Raw genomic sequence first — 20,767 nt, forward strand, 5'->3', positions numbered from 1 at the left:
TCAATTTTCCTGGTCTTCCTCCTCCTAAAGGGATAGAAGATAATCTAGATGGAATCATTTCTCTTTTCAATGATGGAGCCTGACAGTGAACTTTTCCAAAAATAAGAATTCCTTAACTGATGCAACCCGTAATCTAGAGAACGGACTATGTGTACTGTGTTAAACTGTGTACAGAATCTGTGCAGAGAACTATTGCCTAATTGAGGTTAGAAAAACAACAAACTCAGGATTAAGTAGATTGGACACCAGCATTCAGATATGATATATTAACTATTCCATCTACACCAGCCCTCTACAAACTTCAAGTGCTTGCACAAAGACAGAAATACAAGGTTACTAGACTTTTTACATTTACAAGGAATAATCCTGGTGTACAAACTCAGGAAAAGCTTACACTCATGTCAGTAGGAGTTTGCTCAAATAAAGACCTCTGAGTTGGGCCAAAAATTTTTCATAAGAAATCAACCTAAAATAAATGGCAAGACAGTGTATTCAGAAAAGTACAATGTTCTGATTTTAATGACTTTCAAAGAAATCTTATTTACACAATGAACAAAGTGCATTCACATATTCAATATCTTACAGCTCCCTGTAGAAAAAAACCCACATTATATTAAAACTGCAGAAGTTTAATTTAGTTTTACACTTTAAGACACTGAACCATGACCATAACTGTAAAGCTATTCAATGGGTCTCCAATTTCATGGTAAATGTACATGGCCGTTCCCTGTGAACAAATTGGTTTCGGGGGAGGGAGTGGGGGGGAGGGGGGAGGAAGAAGACTAAAATTAAATAGCAGGAGGGTGAAAAAAAGCTGATGCATTGCAGAAACGTCGAGTGTTTTCGTAAGCTCATTAGACCCTTGGCTAAGCATATAAAAATATGTTTCCCCACACATATAGATGTTAAAATGATTCACATTTGGGTAGATGCCACATATACAGAATTTCTAGATCAATATTATGGAACCTTAATTTGCATCACCTTAAATAAATTTAGAAATGGACCTTGCCACAGAATTTGGACTTGGATCCAAACCATTCCGAAGTTTGAGGGGGGTTCAGTTCTCGAGTTCCAGTGCAGGCCAATCTCTAATTGACATCTCCCTTAGCTGACAGCTCAGAAGCAATCATCTTTTACCTATAAAGTAATGACAGCTTAAGACGGATCTGAGTATTCTTATCCCTGTGTCAACCCTTGCTCTTCTGTTTACCATCACTAAAGATTTGTTTGAATATGCAGATGGTTCTTAAGTCAAACTACTGAAGTGTTTTCCAGTCAGAATGCAAATAAAAATATTGTGCAATTTTATACCACAGCATACTTCAAAACTAAAATGGCATCCCTCCTGTTATCTGCTTGGCAATCTGTTCATCTGTGGTCTCCTCCTCCTCTTTTTCGCGATCTTTGTTCCAATCTTTAAGACCTTCTGGGAGTGAAGTATCTTCATCTAGACTGCCTGTGCCTTCAACAAATTCTTCGTAAGTAGATTTTTCTGCAAATGGTCTTGGGCCAAGTAGTTCAACCATATCACTTTTATCTAGTACCTCCTTCTCCAACAGTCGTAAAGCAACCTGAAAATAGCAACAAATGACATTACACAAACAGGTACAAGATGTATTTGCTTTCTCACATGAAAGAGGGAGAGCACTTAGAGAGGCAGTCTGTGCTTCAAAATTCTATGCTGGTACATTTTAGGAGGAGAGTTGGGATTCTCAACAAGGTTCACTTCATGCTGCAAGAGCTTCAATGTGTGTAAAAGTAGTTGAGAGTTTTGCACTTTTAAAACTCTGATTATCAGGTGCAGTGCCTTGAATACCACTGTTGCTCACGGATGGCTGATTCAGAATAATGCTGCTGCTGCTGCTCGAGGGCTCTGGAGAATGTTACAGGGATTTAATAATGGATAGAAGGCCAGTTTCTTAGTTGCTCCTGTATCTTTGCCCACCAGACTGTTATAAGGTACAATGGGTCTAAGGTTGACTTATGTTCAGAGTATTGTCCAAGCTACAAAACAAAGCTATTACTGGCTAAGTTTCACTCTGCAGAATATAGCATGTACAGTATCAAGAGAAGAGTGGTATAAGACTGTAGGTTGCAGGCTTCTTGGGCAAGTGATGTCTTGTACAGCATTCAATGCTTAAGTAACGGAAGCGTAAGCTATGACAAGGACAACAGCAGAAGAATACTACATTTCTTTGGACTGTACTTAAAAGAATATTTCATCATAGAAAGATGAAACATTATGAAATAGGGAGGGAGAGACTGAGAAGAGGGATTAAATGTTAACAAGGAAAACAAGAAAGCTTACAATGGTTTAATAAACAGGAAATAGAGAAGTGTGATTGACAGACACTTGGCTCCTGTATTCTCATTGGCCATTACACTTCAGATAAAGTTTTGCCAAACTTTATAACTGTCCCTTTTGATGATGAGGCACTACTGCACATTCTGTCTTTCTTAGGATGGTAGTCAGCTTTACCACTCTGACAGAAACCCATACAAGTTGTTGTCTTCTTGCAGATAAGTCTGTCAGATAATGCACATCCAAGAAAACGGTATTGTCCTTGAAAGATCAGTCTCCCTGGATCAGAGGTAAAGCTTATGGAGGAGGGGAACCTGAACTGAAGTGGGATCCCCAAGATGCACTATTACCAATCTGTAAGCAGAGGGTCCTGTTATCTAAAATGTAAAAACATTTCAGAAGGAGGAGAAAAAGAGGAAAGAATTTAACACGTTCATCTCCCATAAGATTAAAGTGAAGTTTTACACCATACTCTTCCAGATACCTAGTGTCTCCAGAACCTTGATGTTTAATTTGACAGTTTTATTGTTTCCTCCCTCCACCAGCTGTAGGATTTGCAGAAGAGTAATTCTGTCTTTGACTTTGCAAGAAAACTTGCAAACAGAACAATCCTAAGTACAGCTATGAAGATACTGGAATAATAGTTCACAATATACTTCTTAAAAGTCTTGTGGCATATTGACAAGTACTCAACTTATTACAAGACATTTAAATGCTTTATATTGTTGAAGAATGTATTGGTCCAATACTCAACATTGTTATGTGAATATTTATGCATATTAATCTATGTATTCAGCTCATTCTGACCATTTTAGCTTGTAAACTTGACATTGGTGATAAGAGATTTTATTATAAAGCCTACCTTCTCCACATCTGCCTTCTTCTCCATCAAGAGAGTTACTGTCCTTTCATATGCACTGTTAATAAGATTTCGTACTTCTTCATCAATCAGTCTTGCAGTTGCCTCGCTGTAAGGTTTCTCCAATACCATGTCCCCTTGACGAGGGAGATCAAAGGAAATCTGCCCTACCTTTTCATTCATGCCAAACTGAACAATCTGAAAGATGAACAGTGCAATAAGTGGAAGACTTAGATTTTGAATTTATTAGTATAATATTGGAAAATAGAGCATCAAGCAAAAGTAACCTATTTATAAGATGAATTAAAATATATATTTATTAGAATGAGAAAATAGTTTGTCTACAAAACACATAACACTAGTGTTAATTCCCTCTTTTGTAAATCACTAACAGATTCCTTCAAATAGGAGATTCATAGTTATCTATCTTTGACATATTTCGAAAAGATCTGTAAACAGCCAAGATGCATAATGCCATTTAAATACTCACGATGCTCGAATGTTTCTGAGTTACAAAAGTATCATTTGTATGCAGTGTTGTAGCCATCTCAGTCCCCAGATACTAGAGAGACAAGGTGACTGAGGTGTTATCTTTTATTGGACCAACTTCTGATGCTGAGAGAAACAACCTTTCGAGCTACCCACAACTATTCTTCAGGTCTGTGTAGCTCGAAAGATTCTCTCTCATCAACAGAAGTTGGTCCGATAAAAGTTATTACCTCACCCATGTCTCAAAGTATGGTAATTCTGTTCTTTTCAAAAGGTTTCCACAAAGTATTTAAAAATTTTAAACAGAACATAATGACAGTTAGTGTGCTGAGTCAAGAGTACATTTGAAATTCCGTTCAAGACACTCAGAAGGTAAAAGTATCACCATCCTGTAAACGTACCCTGGAATAGGAAATATCTTCCTGACCCCATATACTGATTAACTAACTTCTGCACAGACCGTGCATATAACAAAATTTATTCCGCACGTGGATGGAAAAAATTAGAGGGAACATTGCTAATGACCTCACTCAGTTGCGTCTTTACATTAATAACACCACAAATCACCATTGAGAAGTCTTGTTTATTATGTTAAACACTGGAATATTAGCCTTCTTTTCATCCTTAGATTTATAGCATGTGGTGCATTAAACATACGGTTTCCAGCTATTAACTACATACCCATGGATTCAATCTAGTTGAGCAATCTGGACTCTAAGCTATATAACTACAAGAATGTGTCCACAAAATCAAACTTGTAAACTAAAATATTAAAGCCATTTTCTAAGTTCAAAATTTCTTCACACATTTGAGTTTAGCCATGTCACATACACATTCCTGCAGAGCAATCAGCTTTGATTTGATCTCTATGCCATTAAACCATGTGTATGATGCAATGATCACAACCCAGCCATGGATTATTGCTATGGGCAAAAACAGAATACAGATGCTGAAGACAAAGTGCCAATATCACGCAACAAATGCATACTGCATGACAATATACCCTTGCACAATAAAATATCGTCTAAATTCTGCAACTCAAAAACCTGGCCAGCCAGCCAAAGTGTGCTCTTCTTCAAAGTTATTTTGTATTAAACAACAGTTTAGTGGGAAACAGACAATAAAATTTCCTACTTGAAGTACAAACCTGAGCATATGCACTCTGAGTCACCTTCTTCAAGTCATCTTGGGCTCCTGTTGTAATTCTTCCAAAGAAGATTTGTTCTGACACACGTCCTCCCAGCATCATACACATTCTGTCAAGTAACTGCTCTTTGGTGTAAAGGTATTGTTCTCTGGGTAAATACTGGGCATAACCCAATCCTTTGCCACGTGGGATAATAGATACCTTGGTTCAAGAAAAAAAGAAAGCTAGTTACCTTTTCCGTAACTGGTGTTCAAGATGCGTTGCTCACGTCCATTCCATATTAGGTGTGTGTGTTCACCACATGCACCGGTGCCATAAGTTTTTCCCTTTGCAGTATCGGTAGGGGACAGGCTCTGGCGTCCTCTGGAGTGGCACCCGCATGGCACTGGAAAAAGGGGTGCCACCAGCTCTCCCCACCCTCAGTTCCTTCTTGCTGGAAACTCCAACAGTGGGGAAGGAGGGCGGGCTGTGGAATGGACACAAGCAACACAGCTCGAAGAACAGGTAACTGTCTTTTCCTCTTCGAGTGCTTGCTCTTGTCCATTCCATATTAGGTGACTCCAAAGCAGTACCCTTGGAGGCGGGCAGGAGTTCACGGATGTGTAGATTGCAACACATCTCTGCCGAATTCAGCATAGGAGCACAGAATATCAGGGTTGGAAGGGACCTCAGGAGGTAATCTAGTCCAACCCTCTGCTCAAAGCAGGACCAATCCCCAACTAAATCATCCCAGCCAGGGCTTCGTCAAGCCTGACCTTAAAAACCTCTAAGAAAAGAGATTCTACCACCTCCCTAGGTAAAGCATTCCAGTGCTTCACCACCCTCCTAGTGAAAAAGTTTTTCCTAATATCCAACCTAAACCTCCCCAACTGCAACTTGAGACCATTACTCCTCGTTCCGTCATCTAGACGGAGAATAGTCTAGATCCATCCTTTTTGAACCCCCTTTCAGGTAGTTGAAAGCACTTATCAACTCCCCCCTCAACCTTCTCTTCTGCAGACTAAATAATCCCAGTTCCATCACCCTCTCCTCATAAGTCATGTGTTCCAGTCCCCTAATCATTTTTGTTGCCCTCCGCTGGACTCTTTCCAATTTTTCCACATGCCTCTTGAAGTGTCCAAAACTAGACACAGTACTCCAGATGAGGCCTCACCAATGCTGAACAGAGGGGAATGATCACGTCCCTCGATCTGCTGGCAATGCTCCTACTTATACAGCCCAAAATGCCGTTAACAGTGTGCCGTTGTTGCCAAGAAGGCTGACTCATATCCAACTTCTCGTCCACTGTAACCCCTAGGTCCTTTTCTGCAGAACTGCTGCCTAGCCACTCGGTCCTTAGTCTGCAGCAGTGCATGGGATTCTTCCATCCTAAGTGAAGGACTCTTCACTTGTCCTTGTTGAACTTCAGATTTCTTTTGGCCCAATCCTCTAATTTGTTTAACTTGCTAAGGGTGCAATCCACGCCATCCTCCACATCGTTAATGAAGATATTGAGCAAAACCAGGTCTTCCCTGGCCTGCTGAGCGATGGCATAATTAGCAGTAAATGTGTGGACAGAAGACCACGTTGCGGCTCTACAGATGTCCTGGATAGGGATGTGCGCCAGGAAGGCCACCAAAGATGTCTGTGCTCTCACTGGGTGGGGTCTGATAATCGTTGGCAGCAGAACCCCTGCCAGGTCGTAACAGGTCCTTATGCATGAGGTGATCCAATTGGAAATCCTCTGCAAGGACACCAGAAGGCCCTTCATCCTGTCTGCTGTAGTGATAAAGAGTTGGGTTGATTTACGGAAAGGCTTAGTACGCTTTAAGTAAAAAGTCAAGGCCCTCAGACGTCTTCACGCCCTGGATATCCGCTCTTCACTGGTCTCGTGCGGTTTGGGACAGAACACCTGAAGGAAGATGTCCTGGTTCATATGGAAGGTGGAGACCACCTTCGGCAGGAAGGAAGGGTGGGGCCGCAACTGAACCTTATCTTTGTAGAAGACCGTGTACGGAGGCTCTGAGGTCAAGAACTTAACATCATGGAAGGTCACTGACAGGTGGGAAAAGCAGCAGGAATCCAGCGGCTCAAAGGGCAGGACAGTGAGCCTAGAGAAAGGACCAAGTTAAGATCCTACTGTGGAATGGGAGCTTGTACCTGCAGGAAGAGTCTCTCAAGCCCTCTCAGGAATCTGACCGTCATGTTATGGGAAAACACTGTCCTTGGATCGGTGGGTGAAAAGCAGAGATGGCCGCGAGATGCACTCTAATGGAAGAGTGTGGCAGGCCCTGGTTTCTCAAATGGAGCAGGTAGTCTAGGACAACCTGTATGTAGGAACATGAGGGAGAGGTGCCCCGTTCGGATGCCCAGCGGGAAAACCTCATCCACTTGGCCAGGTAAGTCAGCCTAGTTGAGGGCTTCCTACTTTCCAGGAGGACCTGTTGGACCCCTTCCAAACAGGTCCGCTCCTCTGGGTTCAGCCACACAGCATCCATGCCAAGGTGGAGGGACCCGAGGTTGGGGTGTAAGAGCCAACCATGGTCCTGTGACAGCAAGTTTGGTCCGTTGGGCAGGACTCCAAGAGGGGCTGCAGTCCGGTTCATGAGCATGCCAAACCAGTGCTGGCAAGGCCACGCCAATCACGATAACCTGCACCACGTCTCTCAATCTTTGCCAGGGTCCTGTTGATGAGCAGAATCGGAGGGAACACGTACATCAGGCTCTCTGACCACGACAGGAGGAAGGCATTGGAGAGGGAGCCCTTGCTTAGACCTTGCCGAGAACAAAACCGGTGACATTTCCTGATCTGTCTGGTAGCGAACAAGTTCAATTGGGGAGTTCCTCACCTTTGGAAGAACATGCAGGCTACCTCTGGATGGAGTGACCACTCGTGGCAAGAGGAAAAGCGCCTGCTGAGCTGGTCTGCCAGCATATTCCTGACGCTGGAAGGTGACAAGCTTCCAGGTGGATTTTGTGGCTGATGCAGAAGACCCAGAGACAGAGTGCCTCCTGACAAAGCTGACGATTGCGCTCCCCCTTGCCTATTGACGTAGAACATTGAGGCTGTGTTGTCCGTCAGGACTTGTATCACCTTGCCTGACAGGTGGGGCAGGAAGACTCTGCATGCCAGCCAGACTGCTTGGAGCTCTTTGACGTTTATGTGTAATTGTGCCTCCTGCGGGGACCACATCCTGAATCTGGAGGACACTGAGATGTGCACCCCAGCCAAGGTCTGAGGTGTCCAACATCAACTCTATGGAGTGAGGAGGGTTGTCGAATGGAAGCCCCCCCAGGACTGTCAGTCCACCATCGCAGCGAGGTAAGTATCACCTGGGGAATGGTAATGATCTTCTCCAGGGGGGTCTCGGGACTGGGAATAGACTGTCCCCAGCCATTGTTGCAAGCCGCATCCGGAGCCTGGCATGGTGGACCACCTAAGTGTACGCTGCCATGTGGCCCAGCAGGCACAGACTGCTGTAGTCAAAGGGAACATGATGAAGTTCGTCAACGTCTGGAACCTTTTCTGCGGCAGGAACGCTCTGGAGCAAGTCGAGTCGAGGACCGCTCCGATTAAGTCTATCCTCTGCACTGGCACTAATGTTGACTTTTTGTCGTTTACCTGTAGGCCCAGAGAGTGGCATTTGGCTTGAAGTACCACAACATCCCTTTGGACCGGAGACCTGGAGCTGCCCTTGACGAGCCAGTTGTCGAGGTATGGGTAGACCTAGATACCCCGGCGACTGAGGTAAGACACTACCACAGATATGCACTTGGTAAACACCCTCGGTGCTGTCACCAGGCCAAACGGGAGGACTGCAAATTGGTAGCGGTGGGGCCCATCGTAAACTGGAGGAAGCATCTGTGTTCTTGAGAGATCGTTACGTGGAAACAAGCATCCTTCAAGTCGAAGGCAGCATACCAGTCTCCCGGATACAAGAAGCGGATAATAGAAGCCAGAGAGACCATGTGGAACTTCAGCTTCCTTAGGTACATGTTGAAGTCTCGCAGGTCCAAGATGGGCTGTAGACCACCCTTGGCCTTTGGGTTTAAAAAGTACTGGGAACAGAACCCCTTGTTCCTGTACTCGAGAGGAACTTCTTCCACCACACCCAGCTATAGCAACCCCTTTACCCCCTGTGCTAGGAGACTCTCGTGAGAGGGGTCCCTGAAGAGGGACAGGGAAGACGGGTGGGAAGGGGTGGTAGAAAGGAACTGGTGGGTATAACCCTTCTCCACAGTGCTGAGGACCCAGCGGTCTGAAGTTACAGTGGTCCAAGCAGAGAGGAAAAGGGAACGATGGTTGGAGAATATTGGGAAAGATGGATCCAGGGAAGAGTCTGGTAGGTCACCCTCCACCGAGCCTGCCTCTCTAGTTCTGAGGCATGACGGCTTTGGTTGGGCGAGCAATGGTGGGACATCCCCTTGATATGCAACAGTGCCGCTGAGGCGGGGACACACGCATAGGTCCCAATGCGGGTTTTCCCCGAGACCGGGGTACTGCTGCAGCCGGTGTGGGTGGCACCAGGAATGTCAGGCTCTCCTGAGCTGCTTGAAGGGCTCTGGGTGTCAACGGCACCAGAAACTGGCTGGGGCATGCACCGCTATCCGGAGTCGCAAGTAAAGTATGGGATGGGCTGCACTGCTTTACCTGAGCTGGGGACCAAGTTCCCAACAGGGGTGTTGAGCTGCCCGGCACGGGTTGTGGCTCACGCCCAACCCTCTCCTTTCCCTTAAAGGAGGTAGGAGATCTTCTCCTCAGTTTTTTTTGGCTTCTTGACCGCAGCTGTGGAGGAGGACCCGTGCCGTCTCATGGATAATGCCAGCAGAGCAATGCACACGGAAGCTGCGGTGCTTGGTGCGGAGTCGGACCGCTGTTCCAGTGCCTGAGCGAGTGCCGACTCCATTAGGAGCACTTTCAGATGGATATCGTGCTCCTTCTTTGTCCTAGGCTTAAAGGACTTGCAGATATGGCACTTGTCACTTATGTGCCCTTCGCCTAAGCACCTCAGGCAACTGGTACATGGATCACTGATGGGCACAGGCTGTTTGCAACAATCGCAGGGCTTAAAGCCTGGGGACTGGGGCATGCTCCATTCCCCGGCTGAGTCCCGTTTGGAACTAAAAGAGTTGAGAACTACTACTAAGAGTAACTAAGCCCTGGTCTACACTGGATGGGGGGGGAATCTACGTGAGTAACGTAGCTGAAGTCGACGTACTTAGATCGACTTACCGTGGTGTCTTCACAGCGATGAGTCGACTGCTGATGCTCCCGCTTTGACTCTGCCTGCGCCTCTCGCGGCGCTGGAGTACAGAAGTCGACAGGAGAGGGCTCAGGGGGTCGATTTATCGCGTCTAGACTAGACGCAATAAATTGAGCCCCGCTGGATCTATCACTGCCCACCAATCTGGTGGGTAGTGAAGACATACCCTAAGAAACTACTAACTATATACAACTATATTACAGGTTTCCAAAGTTCGCAAGAACAGAGAATGAAACAATGCTAGCCGAAGCAGCAGATGTTCCAGCACCGTCACTGGTGACAAGAAGGAACTGAGGGTGTGGGGAGCCGGCAGCGCCCCTGATACCGTGCTGTGTGGGCGCCAGAGCCGGTCCCCTATGGATACTGCTAAGGGAAAAACTTCCAGCACCAGTCCATGTGGCGAGCACACACCCCTAATACGGAATGGACATGAGCAAGCACTCTAAGAGCATCACTTCCTTCAGATTTAATGGTAAGCTTAGAATTTGTGACAGGATAGGACTTTAGACATACCTCTTTCAAACTATGAAATAGGCTTAGGATGTGGATGATCCTAACCAGGGATATCAACAGCTAAGGGAAGTACCTGGAAAATATTATTATTATACCTGGATACAGCTATTACAACATGTCCTTATATTTTATTCAGCCAATGAAGATTCAAAGATACTTAAATCAAGTAAATATGATTTGGTGATAGTAAGGAACTTTAAGCCCTTTTAGTATTAAGTGTCCTGTGACAGAGTGTACAGAACTCTTGACATCCTTTTTCCATTTATTGGCAAGGAGGGTGTCCATGTTTAATAGCCTTCTGCATAAGTTGTAGGAGTTTGGGACGCCTGCAGTTGGAGACGAGTGGATAATTTTAAAAACAGAAAATGACTAGTAGCACAATTACTTGATACCCAGATAGTTAAAACTGGAATCAGGAGACTGTATTCAGCCATCTGCTTGTCAAGCTTTGTGCATCTGAGTTTAAACTCAGATAATTAGAACAAACCCTAGATCAATGTTTTTAAAGCTGGATGCCCCCAGAGGATACCTATTCAATTGAATTTAACCTACACTATCACTCTATGTAACCCAAACTATGGACTGGAGACATTAGAAATCCTAAAAGAAATTTAGAGTTCTGATGCAGATCTAGTTCTTTATTCCCAAACTGTGAAATATCTCTATTTTACCTTTTAAAAATTAACATAAGCTTAAATATTTAACTCCTGAATGCTGATCCAAAAGAAAGAAAAATATGCTAGGTAGATTATACTGATGAAACGGCATAGTAACAAACAGTAAAAATATCAAAGCAGATAGGCACTGCAGAGGTGAGGTTTTCATTTTAGGGTCTCAAAGCCACATCTCCTGACCTCAGCTCCACGATCTTTACCCTCTAGATTATCTCATGACAGTGGCATATAATGTTTTAAAAGCTCAATGCCAAGGGCATTACTGCCTACGAGAGGTCATTTTTTCAAATCCTTTTCTCCTGCAAACTAAGACCGCAGCCTGTACACATTAAAATGTTTTTCCCACATATGCAGCAGCTTCAGCTACCCTGGACTGTGGCTTCAGTAGTCTATTCAAAGCAGAACTCTAGTAGCAGCCATCTTGAAACATAACACTTATCTAGATTGGCCTATTTATAATTGTGCAATATTTTTTATGAGACGATTTAATTTCCAGTGCTGTTAATCTAGCACTTTTCATCAAATCTAAACAAACTGATACTTTGGATGCAATCTAGTCTGTACACAAAAAGCTGGAAGGTTTTGGATTACATTAACAAGAAGGTTAGAAGAGGTGAGAGAATGATCAACAGAATGGAAGGAATGGATGGCATAATGTAGTCATTACTAAGAATGCTAGAAGTAATAAAGATTTAGGATAATTTTTCAGCAAGGATGAACAAATCCAAAAAGGGCTCATTACCAATTATAATGTAGAAATGTTTTATCAATTCCTAAATTGTATTCTGAACTCATAAGGTACCTAGCTCAGTGGTTCTCAACCTCTTACATACTGAAACTCCTTCGCTCAGGTTGTCAATGCAGAGCTCGGACCCTCCCCTCTCATTTAGTAATATGAGGACAGTGTGGTTGCAACCCCATTATACCTGGTCACAACCCCTCCCCCAGGTTGAGAACCGGCAGTCTTCTGACCCCTTCTCAATGTTCCTCAAACCTAGAGGAAACCTCTCTAGGCACTGGATTGGAAATTAAATCTGAATTCCACACTGCCTTTGGCCTCTCTGCTAATACTGCCAACAAAGTTGCCAATTAGTGTGAACTGTTGTGGTGGTTTTTGTATTTGAACAACTTCACTGAGACTCATCAGTTCATTTCTCATAAATTGCTGAGTAGTTGTCATATGGTTGCAACTTCTGGTCACTATTGAATTGACCCAGATTTGAATCTGATCTAACCAAGGCAGGCCCTAAATCTCACAAACTATCTAGTTTCTAATCTTTTGTATTCTTTTTAAACAAACCAGAAGAATGCTGGATTCATAAAGGACATTGGGAAATTCCAGTAGACAAGACAGTTCTTAGTACTGTAGCATAGTAATATGGCATCAAGCTACTCAACAGAACATATTTATTTTGAGCCAGATAGGAGTCCCTTTCACTTTCCAAGAAGGCCCTTAATAGAAGGCCCCATAAAAACTTATCAGAAATAGTTAAGAAAAAGCTAGCTGCAAAGGAGAACCAGGAAAGTAGCATCTTAGAACTCACATGGTCTTCCATGAAACTATGTTTTAATACCTGATAGGACAGCAACAAATACCACGTTTTTGTATTTTCTTCCCAAAACAAGGAATAAGAAAAAGTGAATTAGTAACCTTATACTTCTAATTTAGTGTCCCTTTTTCTAAACAAGGGATTTTTTTTTCCTTTTTCTATTTTACCTTTAAGAGTGGGTCAGCATGTTCCAGAAACCATCCTGCTATTGCATGGCCTGCCTCATGATACGCTACTGTCTTTTTCTCCTCGGGTTGCAGTACCTGCGTTTTCTTTTCCAAACCTTTACAAAGAACACATTAACTTACCAAAAGTTTCAGACACACCTTCTTCCACCAAAGACACTTTACATTCCATTTCCTATTGGCATCTCTTATGTATTGATAACATGCCTGTCACAACCATGTATGGAATATATTGTTAAGTCAAGAGACCCGAAAAAGAGATGCAAAACTTTAAACTCCATATTCATCTTGAAGATAAATTAGTATTTTGCATGTTGTACTTTTATCAAAAAGGCTTCCTAATTTGGACATAATACTTCTTCAGTATATTTTGATGCACTATACTAAAACTTCCCTCTTTAAATCAAACACAATACCACTTTATTTTGAATGGTATCTTTCAAACTAAATGGATCTCAAAATGCTTTTAAGTGATAAAGAGTTAGCTGTTCTTCCCCTCAGCTTAAGCAAATGAGAAAAGAAGTTTCCTGATGAGATTTGTAATGGAATGGAGAATTAGTGAGGCAGAGGAACATTTTAATATGTGATGCCAATTCTTTTAAAATCTTAAGATACAACATTAACCAGTTAGTGCAAAACTAAAGACTTATTTTTCAAAATATCTGAAATAGATCTCAACTACAGCATTTAAATAGAAACCTTCTGCTACACTTTTCCCTTGTTGACCAATGATCCATTCTATTCTCTCACCTCCTATTACTCGTTCAATCGCTTGCTCAAAGTGCTTTTGGTTTATGGCATCCGAAAGGTGTCTTGCAGCGATCAAAGCAGCTTCATTACAAACATTAGCTATGTCAGCACCTAGAAACCAAGGCAGAAGATATTCATCAGTGTCATTTCCAACTACTGATTTCTCTTAGCACTAACAGGATGACAATAGTCTGGTGCCTGGCTAAGTGACAGAAGCATCCCAATAAAACAAATGTCACAACAAAGCCTGAGAGAATAGTTGTAATAGCTACAGAAAAATCTGTCTGTAACAGTGACTCAAATTAAGTAATGTTAAAGAACTAGAGCTCCACTTAATATATTATGCTGTATAAATACATTCAGTAAGATTAATGGGCCTAATTCTTTAAATCAATTATTAAAAGGAATGTATTGTTTGTGAAGTATTCAACTAGTAAGTCCTACATCCTAAAGTCTGTTAACTAGCCATAGACCAGGTACAGAATGGGTAGCAACAGTGAAGGCTTCCCCCATATGGATCCAGTGCATCTCAAACCTTGCTTTGGAATGATTTCTGGTAAGAACACAACAGCAGCTCTGGCTTCAAGCCATTCAATCATTGGTATGTCTACAAAGACTCCATAGAATGACACCAATTGATGACAACTATGGTGGTGGTATAGTGTTGTAGACAAATACAGCAACATAGAGACAGACAAAGTTTTATATAGACCACCACTGTCAGATGGCAACAACCTTTGGTCGATACAGACCTGGGCTGGATGAGAACAGTGATTAAAATTTCCATAACCCATTACTGGGAAGCATGTCTCACTATCTGAGAAAAAGTCATGACAACATTTGATTATAACTAAGCTTTCTGCTGGGGTAGAAAATAAAAATGCATTATAAAACACATTACAAAATAAAAAACATGGGTTATTTCCCCAGTAACATTTAGAGTCAGAAAAGGAACATATGTATTTAAAAAAATAAATAAAAATAAATCAGTTTCAGTAGTAGTGAGAATGAGGTGCCTTTTGGCGAAGGGAGGAGGGAACTGCCATTTGGATCGGTCACAATGATGGAACAGAGGAAGAATTTCATACTATACCTAAAAATTATTAGCCATTCAGAAAAGTAAAGATGTAAGAGGTTGGGGAAGGAAAGGAAACAGTATGTGCAGTCCCAATAGCTGGTACAGCTGATATAATGAGTATATTTAGAGCAAGTACAGCTTTAGAATTCACTTACCTGAAAACCCGGGAGTTAGTGATGCAAGTTTTCTTGCCAGGTTATCTTTATCTATGATGCTTTCTAGTTTCAGAGGCCTGAGGTGAACTTTGAAAATAGATGCTCTTCCCTTTATATCTGGAGGTCCTTTAAGGGTTTAAAAAGAAAGATTTTTACTTAATACATAATAAACATATGTCTTCCTATTAAAAAAGCAAACACTTAGGCATGGGAATAGTTCTGATGATTTGTGGGAATACTTATGTGCCCAAGTGATTGTAGGAACACACTCATATAGGCTAAGATGTAGATAATCTTACCAATGTAGATCTGTCTATCAAAGCGCCCTGGCCTCATTAGTGCAGGATCTAAGATATCTGGTCTATTGGTGCCTGCCAAAATGACTACATTTGTGGTAGTGTTAAATCCTGTCCAAAAAAATAAAGAACAATGAAGTGGGTAAACAATATTTAATACCATTGATTAATAAATAAAAAAAAGATCTGATGCAGCAGAAAGTAGTTTAGACTGTCCACTTTACAGAACTACTGCATCTCTGTAAGCCAAAAAGACTCAGTGCATTAGAAAGAAGCACTTTTTAAAACTAACCACTAAACCAGCGGTTCTCAAACTGGGTTCCACGGACTCTTGGGGGTCTAAGAGGGTACTCCAGGGGGTCTGCAAGTCATGTCCAGGGCCACCAGCCCCACTGATCAACTCCTCCCCCTCCCTCCCAGCACCTTCTGCATGCCACGGAACAGCTGTTCCACAGTGTGCAGGAGGCGCTGGGAGGGAGGGGGAGGAGCAGGGACAGGGCGCACTTGGGGGACGGGGCAGAAAGAGGGAGGGAAGAGGAAGGGCAGGGGTGGGGCGGGGGCAGGAAGAGGGGGGGCAGGGTGTGGCCTTGGGAGAAGGGCAGGAATGGGGGCAGGGCCTGGGGCTGAGCAGGGGTTGATCACCCCCTGGGGAAAATCAGAAGCTGGCTTGAGGGTCTGCAAAAAAATTTAAATCAAAATGGGGGTTCTCAGGTTGCTAAAGTTTGAGAACCACTTCACTATACAGTAATCCACTCAAGCTCTAAGGTAGTGATACTGCAAATACCTTAGAAACTCATCAGGATACGTGGCGGAAAATGTCTGGATTTTCACAACTTGTAAAAAAAAAAAAAAAGGGGGGGGGCTTGGGCAAGTCACTGTATTAAGATATAGTTTATCCTACATATTTGATAGTGAATATAGTGCTAATGAAATTGTGGGTTTAGTAACATTAGCTAGAGATGGACTAGTCTTGAGCAAAGACTTTTCCACATAAATCTGCCAAGGAAACACCTCAAGTGCAGAATCTCTGCTCTTCTGTTTCCTGAACACTTTTAAGTGAAGACCTCAATGTGTGCCAAACCGAGTGCTCTTTCTTTAATTTAAATAAATGGGGAAAAGCACGTCATTATATTCATTTTACTTATAGTTAACCAGGATCTTAGCTAAGATTTATAGATGTAAACAGCTAATGCATTTTTTCATTTTCTCTTTCTTCTGCACCCACATCTATAAAAAATTTATAATTTTGTCCATGAAGAATATTATATTTATCTCATTTCATTACAAAATAATCAAGATACAGCCGTGTCTTACTCTTATAACCCACTATTAGAAACTAAATAGTTACCATCCATTTCTACTAGAAGTTGGTTGAGTGTGTTTTCTTGTTCACTTTGCCCTCCAAAGTTTCCCCGTCCTCTCTTCCTTCCTACTGCATCTATTTCATCGATGAAGAGAATGCAAGGGGCGTTTTTACGGGCCAGAGCAAATAAATCGCGGACCTTAAAAAGAGAAGGCAGTACCTCAGTTATTTTCAATCATCTAGTCACAAACAGACCCAAGATCAGTATCACATCATTGGCTTTTAAGATTCCAGCTAATCTCACTGTTAAATGTTCAAAACAAGAGCCTCTAGCCCAAATGGCAAGGAATGGAAGACTACAATGAAACCACAATACTGCAAGACTCAAAGGCAGTAATGCAAGAGCAAACTTGTCTTTCATACATTCTTGGGTTGTAGAGATTGTTTTAGGAAAACGTACCAGACCAGAGAGTTACATTTTTAAATAAAAAGAAAAACAGCTGACTGTTGTACTTGCATAATTAAAGTGCTGTTCTATCCGAAACAGTAACTTTAACAATTTCATTGTGGGGTCCCAATTAATCTCTCAATGGCTTCCAAATCAAAATATGTTTGGTTTACAAGTTCTGTCCAACCCATACAGAACTCACTGTAGGATAAAGACTATTTTTCTAAAGTTCAGTCCTACAAACTCAGACTGGAATCTCTCAATACTCTATCACTAGTAAGTAATAAAGGTTCTATAAGACAAGTTATGTCACTAGTGATACATTTAACATGCCCATTGCCTTCACTGGGTTTGCACAAGTGTCCCAACTGGATCATAATAAAGAAGAGAACAGACTCCAAGTCAACAATAGCTGTGGCAGCTTCACAGGGCTGACAGGAGCAAAAAGCAGTAAAAACCCCTTAGCAACTCACGTTTTTTCCCCACTCAAGTAAACAGATCTTACTCTGAATAACCACAAAATAGATATGTCGAGAAAAGTGACACCAATTTTACATAGTTCTATGTGGTGTAGCATTTCTCCACTGCAGGCAAGTTAAATATAGTATGAGTTTTTTGTAAATAAAAAACACAAAAAGTTTCACAATCCAAAAACATCACAGGAACTAGATGTATTTAGGTCTACCATGTGATATGTTCTTAGTCAGCTTTAGTTTATCATCTGCAGGTACAAGACATCAATGTGTTCAAGAGAGACATTAGGGCCATGATCATACTTAACCTGTAGCCATGTTAAAATATCATACCTATATTTTAGTCCCATCCTATCCCCATTACATGGGCTAGGAATTGGCCTAGAAGTTAGCAAATATAATGTGAAGCCACAGGAAATTTTTTCCCAAAGGTTGAAAATAATTGGGTTAGAGTTATAGGTCATTTAAGAAGAAGAGATGTGATACGAAATGTTGAATGTCTACCTTTTTCTGGGTTCCCTCACTTGCAAACACCTTACTCCTACCTCTACCTTTCAATTTCTCTCTTGGAAAACCTGTATGCAAGCTATACTTGAAGTTATGGTTTAATTAAGCAAAGGTATCAACTATCATATCCAACTGTAAAGGTTGTAGCCAATGAGACAGAATGTCAGGCTTTTGGATGCTGTGTGGCCATATGGAGGTATTCTGCTGTCTCACCCTGGTAATCAGACCATGAGGGTCTCCTTAGGTGCACAACACAGACCTCTGCTACTTGAGCCAACAATAACTGTTAGCAGTGGTAAATTGTCATCCTTTATATGAACTAGCACTAGAGGAGGAGGAAATCCTTTGTCAGCAGGTTTCACTTAATATTTTCTGACGAGAAGAATGGTGAGACTCTGAAATCTTAGGTTCCATTCCAGGTTCCAGAGGGAAGTGCTCTCTAGCAGGAACAGACTTCTGCCCATTCCCCCAGTCTTCATCCCTCTTGCTCCATCTCCTCCAAACTCTCTGTCTCAGTCCTGTGTCTTCCTCACTTCTGGCTCCTTGTCCTAATCCCATTATCCTTGTCCAACCAGATGCTGTTTTCATCCACACCTTCCCCCGCCCGCCACTTCCTGTACCCAGTGTCCTTGCTCAGTCAGTCCCGGTTCCCTCCTCCTGTCTCCTCATCCAGTCAGTCTCTTCCTTTCCCAGCACTAGCTCCCAGTCCCACTTTCCCTCAGCAAGCTTGTCGTACAATCTGCTTCTTTCCATCTTTCCCCCACTTTGTCCCAGTCTCTAAGCACAGATGTCCAAGTTGTCCCCACCCCATCCTAGCGCCTTGTCCAATTTGTGTCTCCTATAACCTGCCCCCATTCTTCTCACTGATTCTTAGTTCCTTGTCCAGCCAGTCCCAATATCTCCCCAACTCCAGATCCTGTATCAGTGTCATCGTCCCCTGCCAAACAAACTGGCTCTCAGTCTCCTCTACACCTCTTTTCTTTAATGGCTTCCAGTACCAGCCTCCCTCAACATGTGCCCCCTCATCCCAGTCCCCATGCTCAACCAGTCCCAGTCTACCATTCCAACTCAGTCCCCTGGCCCCAAGCTACTCCTTTCCCTCTTCCAGTCCTGCTTTTGTCCCCTCTCCAGTTCAATCAGGCAGCTTTCCTCTCCATGTTGCCTGGATGTTAGCAGGGGTCAGGGGTGTAACTGAGAAGACAGAGAAACAGGCTCCTTGCTCAGAGTTTTAGTGTCAGGCTCAACAGCCATTACAGGGAAAGTCCTTCTGAGCTCCCGAAGCCCCGGGCTGGAGCATACTTCATCACTCTGTGGGGAACAGTACATACATCTTCTGCCTGTGACTGGAGCGTGTGGGGGGACAGAGGATTCTCACTCACTTTGTGTGGATGGCACATGTGCAAGTCTGGTCAGCACTAGCAGCTGAGAGAGAGGCTTAAGCATGCTCAATATGTAGTGACTCTTCAGAGAATTTAGCTACTAAATCTCTACTGAGCTGAACTGCATTTTTTTTTTTTTTTTTTTTTTTTTTTTAAGCCTTATATATCTTGTCCAAATTTGGGTGCATTTTTCACCTGGACTACACAAAATGCACATTCCAGACTCACAGGCCATCTCTCCCTGTCAAATTTCATGTCTCTGCTCCAAAGAATGGGAGGATGCTACGCATTTTTTCCCCCAAAAGAATCAGGAGAAATTTTTCACATGAGCAAAACAATGTATTCTTCCCTAGTCTTGAAATCAGAAATGGCTGAACTGCTTTGGCTGAAGTTTTCCGTAAGAATTCAACCCAAGGCAATTTAACCCAGCATGACAAATTTCAGCCTAAATAATTAGAGCCTGATAAAGTTATAAGACACTGTTCTCAGTTGCTTATAATGGGAAGTGTTGAGCAACCTTAATATAGGAGGGGCTGGTAATATTTTTTTTTAAATCTACTGATACAAGAACATAAGCATGTATGGGTCAAAGCTATTGGTCTACGTTAAGATAATGGTCTTAATGCAGTTCTAGTGACCAGGTATCCACCTCACCCAAAAAACTCCTTAACACAAGCAGCACTTTTATCAGTAACACAGCTGCAAAATCATGTTAGGGATGAACAAGCTGTTATATTACAGTTATGTCTGAAAGCTGTATTGAAAGTGCTCGAATCTCAGGGCTGGACATTGTCTAATGATGAGCCATACATTTAATCACAATTCATTGATTAGTTATGGATGTTTGCAAAGCAGCATCTGAAACTGTAATGTTACTTTTTAACCTTCCGTTAATTTAAAACAGCTAAACAAGTTTAATACACATAACTTTTGGAGTAAGTCTTTCTAGCTCATATTTCAGCTAGAAGCAAAATTTTTTATGACTCAAACAAGTTTCTGAACAAACAGACACTTAAAAAGGGCCCACGGTCTCAGAGAAATGCTGACAAAAATTTAAAGAGGGAGGAGACATTGCCAAGGCTACAGTCGCAATGTATATGCACATCAGAATAAAATTATGACCTTTTAATACCAATTTACGCAAACACAACAAAAGATAGAGTAACAAACACAGGGTGGCCTGCAACTGGAGAATAACTGCACTGATTTGTTGGTTTGTTTGTTTTTTTTTTGTTTTTTTTTTTGTTTTTTTTAAAGTAAGGTAACTTTGTGGCAATCATTTAAAGAGAAACACTTCACTTTATTAGTAGGATATTGAACAGATGACTAACTTAAAGTACATCAAACTTTTGGCCTACCAACCTTGACAGCGTCTTTTTAACAACTGACGCTGCAACAACAGAGCAAGGCCAA

The 20,767-nt window shown here is 42.3% G+C and overlaps 1 protein-coding gene across 4 annotated transcripts in view; it reads right to left on the reverse strand.

Annotated features, from left to right (window-relative positions):
* Positions 1 to 491: 491 nt before the first annotated feature.
* The window catches only part of AFG3L2 (AFG3 like matrix AAA peptidase subunit 2), a 42,948-nt gene continuing 22,672 nt past the window's right edge, over positions 492 to 20,767 (reverse strand). For 2 of the 4 annotated variants that reach the window (XM_037892883.2, XM_043539899.1), the window contains exons 10-17: positions 16,593 to 16,746; positions 15,248 to 15,355; positions 14,949 to 15,074; positions 13,716 to 13,826; positions 12,948 to 13,063; positions 4,801 to 5,001; positions 3,168 to 3,362; positions 492 to 1,574 (exon numbers count right to left, since the gene is read on the reverse strand). In XM_037892883.2, the coding sequence (XP_037748811.1) occupies positions 1,332 to 1,574; positions 3,168 to 3,362; positions 4,801 to 5,001; positions 12,948 to 13,063; positions 13,716 to 13,826; positions 14,949 to 15,074; positions 15,248 to 15,355; positions 16,593 to 16,746 (1,254 nt within the window). In that variant the 3' untranslated portion in view covers positions 492 to 1,331. Of the gene's footprint in view, positions 1,575 to 2,311; positions 2,683 to 3,167; positions 3,363 to 4,800; positions 5,002 to 12,947; positions 13,064 to 13,715; positions 13,827 to 14,948; positions 15,075 to 15,247; positions 15,356 to 16,592; positions 16,747 to 20,767 lie in introns of all 4 variants that reach the window. The other 2 variants (XR_006288592.1, XM_043539900.1) reach the window with 2 other exon arrangements.

This window comes from Chelonia mydas, chromosome 2 (genome assembly GCF_015237465.2).
Source record: "Chelonia mydas isolate rCheMyd1 chromosome 2, rCheMyd1.pri.v2, whole genome shotgun sequence".
NCBI classification, from domain to species: Eukaryota; Metazoa; Chordata; order Testudines; family Cheloniidae; genus Chelonia; species Chelonia mydas.